Source organism: Ictalurus furcatus, chromosome 25 (genome assembly GCF_023375685.1).
Source record: "Ictalurus furcatus strain D&B chromosome 25, Billie_1.0, whole genome shotgun sequence".
Taxonomy (NCBI): Eukaryota; Metazoa; Chordata; class Actinopteri; order Siluriformes; family Ictaluridae; genus Ictalurus; species Ictalurus furcatus.
Window position 1 is genome coordinate 7125704 of NC_071279.1, and position 17759 is coordinate 7143462.

The 17759-nt window shown below is 37.1% G+C and overlaps 1 protein-coding gene across 2 annotated transcripts; it reads right to left on the reverse strand.

Moving 5' to 3' along the window:
* clic5b (chloride intracellular channel 5b) lies at positions 1–13482 on the reverse strand. Of its 2 annotated transcripts, none has more exons than XM_053614496.1 (6): positions 12846–13482; positions 2739–2848; positions 2438–2563; positions 1834–1940; positions 1450–1631; positions 1–1308 (listed from the first exon to the last, which is right to left on the reverse strand). In XM_053614496.1, the coding sequence occupies exons 1-6, from the start codon at positions 13404–13406 to the stop codon at positions 1144–1146; spliced, it is 1251 nt and encodes a 416-aa protein (XP_053470471.1). In that variant the 5' UTR covers positions 13407–13482; the 3' UTR covers positions 1–1143. The 2 variants fall into 2 exon arrangements, with proteins under 2 accessions (XP_053470471.1, XP_053470472.1); XM_053614497.1 differs by lacking the exon at positions 12846–13482 and adding an exon at positions 5427–5501.
* Positions 13483–17759: the final 4277 nt, after the last annotated feature.

Sequence of the window (17759 nt, forward strand, 5' to 3'; positions counted from 1 at the left end):
TTGAACTGTAAAAATATTATTTTATTCATAGAGGTTCATGCAGGATAGGCCTCTCTGGCGCCAAACTCCCCTTTCATATCAAATGTTTGTCCAAGCCACACAAGAACAGCGAGCTCCATGAGGACCTATCAAGTCTGTGGAGCTGTGTGCTATTTCAGCAGAGCTGAGAGTGGAGGAGAGCTGGAGAAAAGCCTGACTGCATTGCTTTACTTGATTTAACAGCATTACGGGATGTCATGAATCTTCTTTGCCACACAACTCAAAATGCAAATTACAAAATAATCAGATATAATTAAGTTCAAGACTAAATCTTTTGGAAACATATATCAGCTGACAAAAAGATAAGTAAAATATTAACACAATAAAATGCACTTCACCAAGGAGCTTATAGGAAAACGAGAGGGTCTTTTGGATCAAAATAAAACCTATACTTTAAATTAAATAGGTCTTTGATATTTGAGCTGGCAATGTATATTAATATGTTAATGAATTGATTTAGAGGCATAACTGATATAGAGTTGTAATTATTGTAATTATTATTTTTAGAGTTTTTAGAGAAAAAATGTAAATGTGATTTTCCGATCGTGCATTAAACATTTTGTTCTACTTTTACCTTGTCCCACTGCACATTTGTTCTTTTTCTAAATAATCATTTAGAAGCAGCTTGAGTATTTCTATCAAATATATATTTTTTTTATGTTAAGACAACCTTGAGTCCTGAAAATCATCTTCAAATTAGAAACTGGAATCTACTAATTAATAGATCCTTTCTATTTTTAGCTGTCATCTTTAATGTATATGCATGTCACTGACAGATAATATCGTCTTTAAATAAAAATAATCTACTGATGTAAATAATAGAAATGCAGCAAAATAGCTGAAAAAAAAAGCAAAGTTGTGGAAAACTATTAATCTAGCCTTGACAGATAGTTTAAACACAATCACTACATGGGAATGAGACTTCCCTGCCCTGCAGTGAGTCATCATATTTCTTTATTTTGTGTTGCAGAACAGAATTCTGGCTAACCAGAGTGGTTTCATTGCAAGATCTGTTTTCAATGATACAAAACTAAATTCTATAAAACCACTGCAGTCTATTTCTGACGGCACCTATAAAGCCTAATTGCTCTGATAGTTTATGGTTTATTTGACCAGCCTTTTGGCTACATCCAGGTAGGCCAGTTCGATCTCTTTTTCTGCAGGACAGGTGTTGATGAACTCATCTCGATCATAGGCGCTGTTCAGGTAGCGCCAGACTCCTGTCAAATTAGTAGGAATCTCATAGTTACGATACTTCTTGGCAACAACCTGAAAAGAGCCAGAACAATGGAAAGCAATCAAAGTGTCAAACCTCAGCTTGCACAATTATTTTTACATTTTTAAACCTGTCACACTACTTGCAGTCACAATGCTGTACTTAGTGTATGTACAGGGCTGTGAGCAGCTCACCTTGACTATGTGCAGTTTTGGCAGGAGGTTGCAATCTGCCAGGGTGAGTTCGTTGCCATCCAGGAACTTGCGGTTAGAGCTTTTCTCTTCCTCCATGCTGTCTGCGTCTATCTCCTCAGGCAGAGCGCTGTTCAGGTAGTCATCCAGCTTCTGTAGGGCCTTTGTCACGTTTTTCTCCAGCCCTGTCGCAATCCATATTACACACTTAAATCATTCAAATTACATACTGCTTATGTATAATTATTCATTATTAATATACCCGTTAAAGTCGCAGAAAGGTCAATATTCATATCATCTTTAAATATCGCTACACACAGGCATACTAGTGTCTATAAAATACTACATCCATTCAGAAAATCAAATGATCTGGTTTGACATGTCTACCTCCATTGGCTTCTGGCCGTGAGTTTTTGATGTAAGCTGAGAACTTTGCAAATATGTCAATCCCTGCTGTGTTGGACTCCCTGTGCTTGGCTGCCAGCTTGGGGTATCTGAGGCACACAGAGAACAGAAATATAGCATTTTCCCCTTCCTTTCAGCAAATATCAACTCTGTGTCATTTAATAATATCTTTGACATATTTCAAAACATAAACTCAAAGCTCAGTACTACAGACAGAAGGCTTTATGTTTTGCAGTCAGCACTAGATTGCAATAATATATCCTTGTAGTATATGAGTGTATAGTATAGTAGTATAGTATAGTATAAAATATGGTAAAATACAAGTCAAAGTACATTTACAAATCACTCCTCTTTGTTTTTATTACTTTTTGGAAATTGGGGTTGTATTAAATGAACAGGACTTGTTAATGAACAATTTGTTGACTATTTATGGACATAATTTCAGCCTGTGCAAAACAATTTTGTTTAATGTATAACTGAAACTGACCAAAAGTATTTCAAGAGTGTTTAAAACCACAATCCCCACTCAAAAGCACTTCTATATTTTACCAAACTATATAAGTCTACAAAACATCCAGCGACTTACTTTGGTGGTGCTAGCACTTCTTCTAAAAACTCCTCAATTTTGTTGATGTCTGTCTTGACCTCACCATTGTACGTGAGAAAAGGAGGGTGTGTGCCTGGAGCCAGATTATGCAAGTCAGCTGGTTTCCTGAACAAAATATCAGATATGATATGACAAAAAAAAAATGTAAGTAAAGGTTTTTGATCATCACAAACTGAAAATCGTGTGTGTGTGTGTGTGTGTGTGTGTGTGTGTAATCAAATCTATCACAAAAGCTATATTTTATACTTAAAATGGTAAGTTGTATGAGATAAGTTTTCACCTCTTCAGGTCCACAGTGGTGACGTTGAAGACAACTCCTTTGAGCCACAGGATCATGAAGAGGCGTTGGGAAAATGGACAATTCCCGATGCTCTCCCCATCGCTCCCGGCCTGCAGACCACACAACACTGAGAAATGACTCTCTCATGACACAGTCTTAAGTCCTTTACTTAGTGACCACAGACTTTACTGAACTCTGTCAGACAAGTCATTTTTATAGTAAAAGCTTTGCTGAAACCACAAATAGGCCATGAATATCAAAGATCAGCAGAGGTTAATACAACACACTGTAGTTTGAGATGTCCCAAGTTGCTTAAAATGAAACATCCCTGCTTATAATCTGATGAACATAGAGACTCTGCAGGCAAGCAATAAAGTACAACAGCGCCCTCTTTTGGATTAATCGCATATATTTAGCCCATTCATATAGAAACTGTCGGTGTCTAGGAAGACTAGTTTCATATTCACAATAAAGCTCATTGTGGTTTAACATTTGCACCTCAAACGGATTTGATCAATCTGGCATTACGCCTGAAAATTAAATGGTAACTAAGTGATATTCATTCTTAGGATATGCATTTAATGTATTTAAATTTCTCAAAGAAACAAATTATTACTGTGAAATAAGGAGCTCAAATAACTGAAGAATTATAGGGAACTATGCAGAGATACAATTTAAGCGTATAAAGAAAAACTCTTTAAAAAATCCACCTAGAACCTTAAAGGCTTATCACAACAGAGGGTTTCCTTGGTAGAAAAGGTTCTAAGTAGAATACATTCAGTAAGCTTGAACCTTTAACCATCCAAAGAAACCTTAAGCAATATTTGAAAAGTATGTATGAAATGGCCCAGTCCTCAATTTACAGTGCATTATTTTAGGAAGTTTGCCATTTTTTTGTAGCCTAATGTAGAATATGCAGCAAACTCCTAAATATACCGCACAATGTACTGCAAGAGGTTAGTGTCCTAGTCATACAGAATGTTCATAATGCACATCTAGGTTTGTAGGGGATAAATAACATGTTTATATATTTTGAGCATTGTGTTAAATGGTAACATGTAATTGTTGCCATATGGCAACAACATGCCCTAAAGGATCTGTGGTGTGTGTAATCATGAATTAAAACAGGCCTACATAGCAAAAAAGACACTAGGTTTCTCTAATAGGATATTATATGTTTTCACATTCAAAGTAAAAACTGTTGTAAATTCAGATGTTTTGCGATTGCACCTTATTTTAGATAGGATTAAAAAGATACTTCACCCAAAACATGATTCGATCTAACTTTTATGTGTATTTCGAGTGAATAAATCTATCCGCATACTTTTTACAACTGTAATTTCTTTCTAGAAATTCTACATGCTTAGTAGATGATACTTTCCAACATTGTTGTTTACCCCCCCCCCCCCCCACCTCAACCCCACTGAATACCTTTCAACTACAATATTATATATATATAAGTGTGTGTGTGTGTGTGTGTGTGTGTGTGTGTGTGTGGTATATATACATAAAAAAAAAAAACATAATTACACAAAAAACATTTTTTATATAACTGTAATAATTCATGCAGTAGAGGGTTAAGAATTTCTAGAACATGTAAATACCTATTTTTTTTATTCTTATTATTATTCTATGACAGTCATGATAGTATTGTATTGTAGACATCATGTACAATAGCCATTTCATATGAAAATAACTAGGATCCTAAAATTAACAGACTAATGTCTAATACATGAATACATCTTTCATAAGGAGCAAATGGAAGCACAGCCTAGTGATCAAACTGACACTCTCCCGTACTGTCTCTATGCTAGAGCGATCAGATGTCTAAACATGGCTACAGGAGTACCACTGGACTAGCTGTAGGAAGTCTAGCATGTGACCTAGGACAACAGAAAGAATACAGAGTACTTGATTTGCCTGCTCTGCTAGCCACAGTTAAAGAAGGCTTATGCCCAATAATTTGTGAATGGATTATTTTATTTATGTATGCAGAAGAATCATCGTCTCCTCTTGGAAAAGTGCAACTGTAGTCACAGATCTATACATAAAAGAAGAATATATAAAATACCGAATCATATTGCAGCTTGCTGTGAAACAACAGCTCTATTGAGAGGGACAGAAATAGGTGTTCAGCTTTGATAAGGGAGGAGCTCTTTTACATCATGGAGCCTATGATGCACCTGGGAGAATGTACAGTTCATAAAATAAAAGTCAGACACGCTCCATTTCACTTTAAACTCTCTTTACATGTGGGAACATGAAAACAAAGGTACGTTGTGTGTGTGTGTGTGTGTGTGTGTGTGTGTGTGTGTATCTTGCAGAGGCCACAAGTAAGCAAGTAAAAGACTGCATCAGCACCTCATTAGTTGTTTGCTTCTGCAGCTGCTCCTCTCTCTGAGGAGTTTTAAGGCTGGTACATCACAAGCCTGATTTAAAAACCTGATTTAATCTTCAGCATGGGTATATTAGAGCTGATCAACAAATATACATCACAAGTGTGTACAACAGTACTAAATGTACTGTCTACAGTTAAAACCCTAAATGGACTCTTCATGCAATGAGGTGTACTGCTGTAACTCTAGAGCAACTATTGCATTACACGGATGCAGGAACAGAATAGCATTGCCAGGATGTAAACCGCTTTTCTTAATTCTTTAATTTTCTCATGTCCCTTCTTTCTCCTACCTTGACAAACAATTCAAGCTCAGGCTCCCGTCCCCCTCCTTTTGACGTTAGATCGGTCATTGTGCAGGCAGTTTATCTTGATCAGAGTTCAGTCCAAAACAGAGCAATCCTAAGGCTTGGCCCTTACATTTTCCCACTTTGTTCAAGCAGTCCTAGCAGAGCTACTGCTGTTCTATAGTAAACTTCTTTTCCCTTCGCCAAGTATGATCAGCTTCTCTCTCACACAAACAAGAATGCAGAGAAGAGAGCGATGGTAAAAGGTGTGCAGCTTTGCCATGGGAGGAGCTCTGGCCCTGATTCACCCCTTGTCATGCACCTGGGTCCAGCAGCAGCTGGGAGAAAACAGTACCTCTGGAGCACATAATGACAAACCAACATGCTGCTTTCTAGTAGGCTTTGATAGTGATTACTTTCTGGAAACCTCAGACATCTCTTAAGTGGGTGACAGATTCCAAAAGAGCTTCCTTGATAAAAACAGACTGAGAGATTACTACTGAAAGAACACTACATTATATTACCAGAGAATTTCCTGACATAATTCCTGGAGTTCTAGGAATGTTCTGGAGAGTTTTGTTCTATGTATGGTACATTCTAACACACAACATTCAGTCATGGCCCAGAAAAAAAGAGTAGAGGAATTGGCTACATCAATATTTAATACAACTGGACACACACAGCACTCTGACGTACAACGATAGGTTATATTTGATCAGCCTTGCAAGCCCTGGGGAACAAGATTCCTGTTTAAATATTTGATGATTTAGCATTTGGTTGTAGCACCAGACTAGTCTTTCAGGGTTTTATGAAAAGTCTAATATGGGGTAGTCAATGTATATCAGTTATTCATATCCTAGCAATACTTCTAGCACTTCCTTCTGATTTTTACTAGATACACTGTTTTGAATGCCAACACACTTTGGGTAAACAGTACATCAGGTTACTGATGTTGCTCTTCTATCTGTAACTAGAAAATTTTACACCCCTGTCTGCAACTCCCATGATCCTCAACCAGCAACTTCATGGCATTACTTCCAGTCAAGTTCCTATTCCTGATCACCAGTTTGCAATCACACTGTTTCTTTTAAATAACCTGGACTTTCATTCAGCTTTGTGTCCTGACCATTTGACTGCATTTGAGTATTGCCTAGCACTTTGGTTAGCAGACGGAATGAGACTGTACTCAATGATGCTTTCTATCTGGGGCTAAAAAGACCACTCACTGTATCTCCCAGTGTCCAGTTCAACCCAGCAACAATCTGGACAGTGCTCGACTGAACAAACAATGAGCAAATGTGGCGAGTATGCTCTGTGCTATTTCACTCAAACCATTCCAAATTCCTGTCAAGGTCCAGCATTTAAACACTTCCTTTCCATTTTTTTAATCACTTGCACTATATAGCCAAATGTTTGTGGACGCCTGAACATCACACCCATATGTGGTTCTTCCCCAAACTGTTGTGAGCACACAATTGTCTTGAATGTCTTTGTATGCTGTAGCATTACAATTTCAAAAAGACCCAAACATGTTCCAGCATGGCAGTGCCCCTGTGCACAAAGCAAGCTCCATGAAGACATGGTGTGCCAAGTTTGGAGTGGAGGAACTTGAGTGGCCTACACAAATCCCTGACCTCAACCCCACTGAACACCTTTCATATGAACTGGAATGCTGACAGCACCACAGGCCTTCTTGTTTGAAATCACTGCCTTGGTCTCACTAATGGTCTTGTAGCTGAATGAGCACATCTCCACAGCCACACTCCAAAAAAGCCTTCCCAGAAGGTTGGAGGTTATTATAACAGCAAAGGGGGACTAAATTTTGAATGGGATGTTCAACACGCACATTTGGGTGTGATGGTCAGGTGTCCACAAACTTTTGGCCAGATAGTGTATCACCGCTGGGGCAGCAAGAAACATCATAAATGCCAATAGTTCATTTCAGTTATGGAATGAAGTCGTATTAGTGGGTGAGTGGTCATAACCCATTAAACTGCTGAACTACACCTCCACACCAGTGCTCTCCATACTGAGATCTCCACCCATCCACCCCTCCCATCTCAAATGATTCATTACAGGAAAAGGACATACCTGTAACTAGTGTGAATTGTAATGTGTGAAATTAAACAAAACATATCTGCATGTAAGTTATACATAAGTACATGTTAAATATGAAATTTTCCACAAAACCAGATAGATTTATGCTGCTCATTCTATGGATTATGCCTCCTCCTTACATGCTTTTCAAATATAAAAATAGAATACTTAGATCTTTATTACTGCAGTTAATTAGTCTGTGTTGGGCAAAATAATTTTGCTATTTGTTATTTTTTTAATATTGTAGAATACTGTAAATGTACAGGATGAACAGCTTTCGCTACAGAAAGAATACTAACACGACACTTCATGGTTTAGGCAGTAAAAATTCCACACATTAATGAACTTGAACTTTGGTACTGGCAACATCCGGAATACCTTTGTAAACAGTTGGGAGGTGAACTGTTAATTTACTGTTATTGTACTGATATTGTGGTGTGTAAAAACAATTTAAACTAATATTATATACAGTATGCTTAATAGAATGAGGAGAGAATTTAGCTTATTAATGTGACCACTTGTAGAAAACATGTGAGTTTAATTTGCACTCAAAACTATTGTCATAATTTGTAAGTGAAAAATTACTTAATTGTCCCAGCAGCTGTTTTCAGTGTTTTACAGTGTTCCGGGGCATTGTAGTAGGGTCCACATAAGAATTAAAAAAAAAAAACTACTTCTGGTCTAGACCACGCCCACTTCTGATTTAAACCCGAATATGAAAACCGATACAAATATTTGGAGCATTAAACAAATAAAGTTAGATATACAGATGCAGTGCATTGTACTCCCAATTCCACCACGGGACTCTCTTTTCTGAGTTAATGCTTCTGCCACATTAATTTTTTGAGTTGTCTGTCTGTCCATGCTCTGTCCATCTGTCCGGGATTCTCATTAGTGCAATATCTCAAAAATGAGTGTCTGAATGTTTGTAGGATTTATATGAAAATATCATTATAACCATCAGATGAACAGATTCCATTTTGTAATTGATCCAGACAGGGTCAAGGACACAGCAAGTTCAAATGTCAGAAATAGGTCCCTCGCACCTCCAGGGATGGGGGTTCGAATCCCACCTCTGCCCTGTGTGTGTGGAGTTTGCATGTTCTCCCTGTGCTTCTGGGGTTTCCTCCGGGTACTCCGGTTTCCTCCTCCAGTCCGAAGACAGGCTGATTGGCATCTCTAAAATGTCCATACTGTCTGAATGGGTGTGTGAGTGTGTATGTGTATGATTGTGCCCTGCAGTGGGTTGGCACCCCGTCCAGGGTGTCCCCCAGCCTTCCCAGCTCCAGGCTCCCTACAACCTGTGTGGGATAAGCCGTACAAAAAATGGATGGATGGATGGACCTTCATTTCTCTTTGAAGTATATTTTAAGCATATTGCAGGCATACAAATTAGCAGGAAGGACTAGACTGGTTGGTGGTGGAGGCATCCCCATCAACCCGGCTGGCATCAAATTCTACTTGTTTGCGTTCTGTTTTCCATAAATTGTGGTTTAGTACATGCAGTACTGCCTCCTAGTGTACAATTCATGTTACAGGCAAGTATACAGGCAGATACCCATATGACCATCCGTGCACAACATCCTGATTTGCATACAAATACGTGGTCGCAGAAGCGTAAACCAGCAGTAATCCATCCTGCTGTCTTGTTTTACATGCATGTGAAATCTAGAAATTCTCACTGCTGGCTGAAATAGTAGCTTATGCATAACAACAAATCGTGTCATAAAAGCAATCATGTGAATTGGCCTTTAGTAGCCATTGTTTCTTTTCTTATTTGTGAGGGATAAAAAGAATTAAGACTGTTGTGTGTAGTTATTATTTGGGTGAAGTGTCCTATTTGTGAGGAGGGCTACATTAGAGGAGAACATCCACTAAACCAGCACAGGGTAGGGAAATTACCATGGTATTGCATCTATACTAAGGAGGGGACATGCATTTTTAGACAACTGAAGTGTAAGGATCCACTGGAGCAGTGGGTTTTGAATGCAACATCCACTTTTGTGCTCTCCCACCCACAACACAGCATCTTAATTTATGACAGAAATTCCTTTCTCACAAGGAAAACGGTAGCTAATATTTAACTATTTAAGAGAAACTTTTGTGTTTTAAGTTAATAAAATACATCACAAACAATATAACAAATGATTAATATTTAAATATTAATATTAATATAATAAGAAACAAAGTTCAAGTGTTAAATCAAGCGTTTTTTTTTTGTTTGTTTTTGTTTTTAAAATAAATTATTCCATTTCTCGTTTCTGTGATTTTTGTTTCAACCTTTTGTTGATGCATTTTTGCAAGCACAATGTTACCTTTGCTTCTGGCATTTGATTGGTGGGAGGCTCTAAGAAGAACGTATAAGCCTTAGAGATTTAAACTGACACTTGTCGGCAACGTCAGACGTAAAATTCCTCACTCTCATAACTACATTCCCTTTGTACTAGCTATGCTGTAGTTACTGATTAATGCAAAGTAGTTACTGAATAATATGAATTACCACCAATAACTGAATAAGACTTTAAGAGACAGCTGAAAAATTAAAAGACACTCCATAAGCTGAAACATAAAATAAATTTGAAACGAAAACCTTTGTGTTATTGTGCAAATCATTCACAAATTACTCACCCTTGGTGAATTTGAGAAAGTTGCACCACTGAACAACCTTTAAACTTTTTTTTTTTTAACGAGAAACGCCTGCATGACTGAAACCTTTGGCATATCAGTAGTATCAGTCAGCAAAGATTTAGATTTTAGATAGTAAAGCAGGGCCATATGCACTTCTGAATGGATGGCTCATAAAGTCAGCAAGATTATACATAGTGATACAGCTTGAACAAACATTATATATATATATGTGTGTGTGTGTGTGTGTGTGTGTGTGTGTGTGTGTATATATAGAGTTTTATATATATGTGATAGTTGTTCACGAGTCCCTTGTTTGTCCTGAGCAGTTAAACTGCCCAATGTTCTTCAGAAAAATCCTCCAGGTCCTACACATTGTTTGGTTTTCCAGCATGTTCCGCATATTTAACCCCTTTCCAACAGCGGCTATATGATGTTCAGATCCATCTTTTAACACTGAGGACAACTGAGGGACTCGTACACGACTATTACAAAAGGGGCAAACATTCATTGATGCTCAAGAAGGCAACACGATACATTATGATCCAGGAGGGTTTAAACTTTTGAACAGGATGATCTGTGTAAATTGCTATTATTTTGTCATCTGGGAAACATGTAAATATCTTATTTAACATCTTAAGGGCAGTACTAAACATAAGAAATAAGATTTTTAAACAAACTAATAACAATTGACATATTGTTAGATAAAATCAATAATGAGTATATAAGTATATACACTGGGTATATAAAAAACACACATAGTTATCTTCAGTATCTGTGAAATGAAACAGCACCACCTTCACTATCAATAGGTCATTTCAGCATGCTATATAAGCATTATAATGGAATAGATAAACACCAGTCCATGATATCTGGCTTGAAAGTGTTAATTATTCTTCATTTGAAGCTGTTTGTATGTAATTCAGTGTTCAGTAATGTTAACATCATGATGGGTTTTTTTTTCAGGATTATGAGCAAGAGTCAAAAGCACAATAACTACAAACTACTACTTGCAATCTGTTATTTTGTAGCGTGGCTGAAAACTCACGTCCTGTGAAGAAAACGTCCATGACAGCTTTTCTTTTATTACTGTGATCTATGATGATCATAAACTGCTGAGGTGAAGTCACGAGGTTGTAAAATCAGCCATTGTTGGCTGTGTTTAAATATATATTCAAAAACGTCTGTGTTGTCGTTAAAAGCATATGCAACCGTACACAGTGTTTTAACACTATTCTAAGTGCTGCGAATACGACTATGTTCTGTGGGAATTAGAAATGGTACAACATATTTAGTATAACTTAAACTAAGACGTTTCAAACACACATCACACACACTCCACTGTTGTCAATCACTGTTGCTCAATCAGCAAAGTGACCCCTTTGCGCACTGAGATTATAGTGCCCCTTCTATCAAAAAGTAAAGAGAACACATGGGTTCATTTGCACACACAGGTTCAACCTGGTTTCCATGACGGTACAGTTACCTGGTGAATGATTAAACAGCACTGCTATGTCCTGATGAAACTCTGAGCAGAATTATGATACAGAAACCGATGTATGATTTTGACCAATATTTGATGCAATGCCTAAAACCCGTGTCTGGGTTAAACGCACACTGGTATACTAGACCAGCATATTGAGTCATTTTGAGCAAACTCAGCCACAATCAGTGACTGGAAACCCATGGTTAGGAACAAAATGACTTCAGGAAAGTAGAAGTTAATGATTGAGAAAGCTGACAGATTGACTGGGAATCTTCTCCTTATGTTCTGGACGTGTCTTATCTACACGCTAGACCAAATACTGATCAACTATTACTTGAAGTATCAAAGTCAAGACAATTTCTTGGACTTTCATTCCATGACATATTTAATTCCCGTGTCGATGTAATGCCTCTTTAATAAACTATCTGAGACTATTTGAGCTTTTTTTTTGGACTTAATCTAAATGGTTCAAGTCCATGTGATGATTATCACTATCATGCAGCCACACCTGCATGACCTTCAGTCAGCAAGCTAAAGCTGAAAGGTCCTTATGGGTGACAATAACCCCTATTTCTGAACATTAGAAGAAGAAACACCTTTATGACATGATTAACAAACAAAAGAACCTTATGAGGAATTGACTCTTTTTCTGAGAGTCTACAATCATTGGCAAAATAAATAAATAAATAAATAAATAATTTACATTTGGCCCAAAATGGAAAATATTAACATTTTAATGGTCTGAACAATAAATCATTGGTCAGAAAATTAAACAAGTGCACTTCTGAGACGTCCTGTACCACCATTTACTCATTTACTTTTGCTGCGGTGAACTGTTTGGGGAAAATCCAGAAACAAATCACCTATATAGTCTTCTTGTACACAAAGGTAAAACCATGGTTATGATTAAAATGCTTGGTGCAAAATTCAAACAAACACATGGTCTGGGTGTACAAAATTAAAAGAACGTAAAATTGAAATTAAATAAATTCAATAAAAAAGCTGTCTGCAGCAAGTTTACCCACAAGGCTTAAACATTTAAAGAAATCAAAGGAGAAAGCTAGCCCATGCTAAGTTTATTTGTTTAATTCTTGCTAATTTCCTGACCAATGATTTGTTGTTAAGACCAGTAAAAGCGTAATATTTTGCCATTTGTTTTGCCCAGGAGTGTATGCAACTTGAGTATACCAAATGAATGCGTAATGTCTGCGTCCCACCTTGACAAAGAGTGCAATTTCAGGCAGACTGGGATCTACAGGTTTCTCCTCTTCTTCAACAGTGCTGTTTTGCACTGGTTTGAGACTGTAGTCCACCACTTCTTCGTCTGGTTCTGCGCCTCTGCCCTTGGGTAGTGAGAAGGCCATCATCATCCCATCCTCGGCGTTGTCTTCATACATGGCTTCCTGTAGCTGCTCTTCATCACATGGCTCTCCGAAGTGGTCAGAGGACAACATGGACGAGTGTCTGGATGACCCTTCTTCTCCATTCTCCCCTGCTGGAACCTCATACAAACCTACGCCATTCTGGACTTCACTCGAGTTTTCCTCTGCCTCCGCTGTCGATTCATTAGTGTTCATGTAATCTGGAGACAAACTTCTCCCTGCTTTGCTCTGCACATCAATCTCGCAGTAAAGCGCATCTGTCTCTGGTGTATCGTAGGAAACCGCACTTTGGTTCTCATACTTTAGTTCTTCCTTAACAGAGACATCCGGCTCGTCAAAAGGCTTTTCATACAAGTTACCTTCATCTATCTTCTCATATATATTCTCCTCGGCCATGTTTGAAGTCTGAGAAGTTTGGCTGAAGCGCCTGAAACGCGCACCTGCTGCTGAGGGGTGAGGACAGGAGTGCAGTGGAGCGCGTTGGCAGCGCTCAGCCGCAACTCCCTAATGAACTTTGCTCTATGGCCATGTCATTTAAAATGGCTGAATTACAAACAGCTCCCTGTTGCCTCGTATCGTGCACTACATAGTGTGTGGAAATCATTATTTCCTACTCTATATAGTGTACCTATATAGGGGACTATGGCACATTATGGGATTCAATAAATGTGAGCAAACAACAGGAACTCATATCAAACTCCTTGTGTTTTATAGGATGCTGAAGCTGTTTACGAGGTTTTCTCTTACAATGTATCTTTGTGTCCAGCTGGACTTCTACCATCTAACGGTAGAAATCCTCAAATGTTGACTATCTACATATGAATGAAAAATGCTTATATCATATTCTGAAGAACCACGGCTTACCCTTTTGTCAAGACTGACTGAAAACCCTTTTGAATAACTTTGGTTATTTCGGACACATTATCATCACTGGTTTAGGCCTTTTAATATAATCCACAATTACATGTTTAATACATTATTTATTTGTAGCATACTTATTAATAGCATCAATAATGGCATGCTTATTAATAACATCAGTGAATCACATTTCAATAACACAATTTCAATAATAATAATAATAATAATAATAATAATAATAATAATAGCAACAACAAAATAATAGTCATCATCCTCATCATAATCATCATCATATCCAAATTCACTATTACAATATTCTAATATTGTATGAACACAGTAAAGTTGACTACATAGTTAAGCCTAAGTAACATTCTATAATTTATTTCCTACAGCAGTAACAACAGTTACATGGTTTAGAAAATCTTCCATTTTTCCAAGTGCATAATCAAAATTTTCAGTATGAACAAATAAACACAATAGACAGCACCGCTAAAAGGTAAGTAACATTTTATAATTTGTTTATTGCAGTAGCATAACACAGGACTTAACACAAAAAACATGAATCTCTAAAATGATATGAACCTGAGCACTAAGTAAAAATCTCTGTATACTCAGTAGTAAGGCTATGTAATGGTCCATTTCCGATGGTCTACGTTATACCCCTTCTTCATAAACACACCATAAGGCACATAAAATCCATCAGTGCATCATCTGCTGCTGGGTGTTTCATGCATCCTTTATATCCTTCCACTGTTCCTCACTCCACTTATTGTATTTTAAGACTGTCCCAATTTACCTGAACCTTGCTTTAAAATTATTCAATTCTAAACAACAACAAAAACAACAATTTGATGCTTATTTTATAGTACATCTTAAACACATATGCATCATAAAAAATGTGTAGTATATTATTCATGACAATTATATAAGCTTGTCGGGGGAAAAAAAACTAGCCAAAGAATGCCATTTTATCTACCCCAAGATTTTTGCTTCCAGTTTGATGCTGACACCCACTTATATGATGTCACATGAATTAAGTCATGTAATTTCTATCAGGCACTTCCAATGCAAGTGCTTAGTAACAAAAGTTTGACTTCCACTTGCCAGACAAATGCTGCTAAGTTTATCTGTCCCAATTTAGCTGTTGTCCCAATACACCTGAATTCACACTACCTTTTTAAAAACAGTAATAAAAAAAAACAACAACAAAAAAGAACTATCACAGTTAATCTTCCCTTGTTGATTGCTGATTGCTTACAAGTATACCCAATCATGTTATTGATCTGATGATTAACCTCCAGCTGTTTCCTTTTAGTAACACTTACTGTTCCAGCCTTTTGTTGCCCTGTCCCAACTTTTTTGAAATGTGTTGTGGCCATCAAATTCAAAATTACCTTATTTTTTTTTTCTTAACATGGTACATTTACTCAGTTGAAACATTTGATACATTTTCTATGTTCTATTGCGAATAACATATGGGTTTATGAGATCTGCAAATCATTGCATTCTGTTTTTATTTGCATTTTACACAGCATCCCAACTTTTTTGGAATTAGGGTTGTACTACTATTACTACTACTACTACTACTACTACTACTACTAATAATAATAAATATAGCTGCAAGCAGCAATGGCAGATTCCTCCTCAAGATTGTGGACCATTTCAAAATTGACATGGTAGAGAAATGTATCCCACAGATGCAACATTTCAACACATTTGGATCAATGGCAGATTTGAAGTTCATTTTTGTAGTTTTCCCACAAATGATCATTGTAGAGAAAAATCAGGAGTCAGTGAGAATTTTGGAGAATTACTTTGTGCTGATGCCATGCTGAGTTGACATTATATATCTATTATATATACTGCTATAATATTAATTTGATTTATTCTGTGTTGCCATAACATTAATCTGAATGAAGTGTACTTTGGCTCGATCCAAGACAAACAGTGCCATCTAGCGGACGAGAAACATATTGTTAAACATAATATAATAGATATTATCAAAGATAACATGACAGTTCCTTCTAATCTCATTGTTTTTTGGAGATATAAGGTTGCCATCGGACCTCATATGGCCTGTGATGGGTTGGCACCTGCCTTGTGCCCCCTCAGATAGGCTCCAGGCTCCCCGCGAAACTGTGTAGGTATTACGCCACTAGAGGGAGGTAAAGTACTATACACAACAGTTAGATTCACCAATTGGAACCAATGAGAACAAATATGAGGAAACTATTCTGCTGTACAGAAATTCTCTCTCTCTCTCTCTCTCTCTCTCTCTCTCTGTACAGCAGTGCAATGGTCAAATAATGTCATCAAAATTTCTCTTGTGAATACTGAAGGTATTGTTTTATACCCCATCAGTTTCATCCCAGTATGCCATAGCACCCTATTTTTAAAAATAAAATAAAAAAACATGCATGAAGTTGCACTCTAACATTTCTAATTCAGATTACACTTTATTTTCTAATGCAGCAACTACAATCCACTTCATGATAATTTGCTGCATAACTGAGTTCACTCTATTTGGCCTATACATGATGTGACATAGATTGGTGAAAGATGTGCATAGCCACAACATCCGCACAACATCTGAGTAACAACAGCTTTGTGGAATATTACAATTAAAAGATTATATTTATAAATTTACTTCATACTTCTCTGCAGGTTAAAACAGCAAATTTGTCATTTCAAACCAGTATATAAAGATTATTTATGCTTATTTACCTACAATGATTTTGGATATATTTGTTTCCAGTATAGTTGATTCTACTTTTGCTTTGCTTTTCTTGATGACAACTCAACCACACAGGAAGTGGGGTGGATCCTTTTCTCGTGTGAGAAAGCAAATCTCTCTCAATGCAATTTAACTTGACTGTATTATAGGAACGGAGGAAAAGTGGAATAAACACAGGAAAGATGTGAATGTTAAGCATTTTGTACTTAACTTAGGCAAGGGAATGAATAGTATAACAGTGGCATCCTCCAGGTTTTTAGACACAAGCTAATTACTGTGTGTGTGTGTGTGTGTGTGTGTGTGTGTGTGTGTGTAGTGCAAGAATTTATTTACAGACATTTTTATTTCATTTTTGGTACAAAATGAATGGCTACATAACATTGGCTTCATAGCTGCAGTTCTAATACTCAAGGAATTTGGTGAAAATACCCACAATGCTTTAATGTCATAGAAGTGATAAACCTTAAAGTCAGAGTTGAGGTGGAAACCGGGACAGGAAACCTTATTTCAAGGGTGACATCTAACACCCTGTGTCTCACATGTGACCACACCCTTGACAACAAAAAGGCCTGTGAGAGTCAGATACTTGTTCAAATTATTCACCGCAGTCCCACTGTATATAATCAGTCTTCATATCATCAAATCATAAATCACCATTTATGGTATACAACACAGTGTTATTCCAGTCTAGCTGACATAACAGAATATCCACCCAATCATAAGACAAAAGAACAGCCTCTCCCAGCTGCGACCTATGACCCAGCACAGGTTAGTCAGGAGCACTTTAAAGACCTTGACTTCATCCCAAATTGCGTCCTACTTCCTATAAAGGTGAAAGTTCAGGAAGGAAAAATTCCCCTCTGTAGACCTCCAATAGCAGTTTAGCCTTTTGAAATTCAGCTTGTTTGACACTTCATCCAGAACAGCACTACTAGTTAGCACACTATTGAACAGAACGTTTATTTATTTCTTTATTTTTAATATACATAAATGTTATAATCTTTCACAATGATACACAAATTTGATTTCTTAGTATATATCAAATAAAATGTTGTATATAAGGGTGGAAAAAAGCCTCATTTTTGTCCGTCCATGTAATCACCCTAGCAACACCAAACAGGCCTCGCGCTGCCGGAGCGCCAATCAGTTTTGAAGCC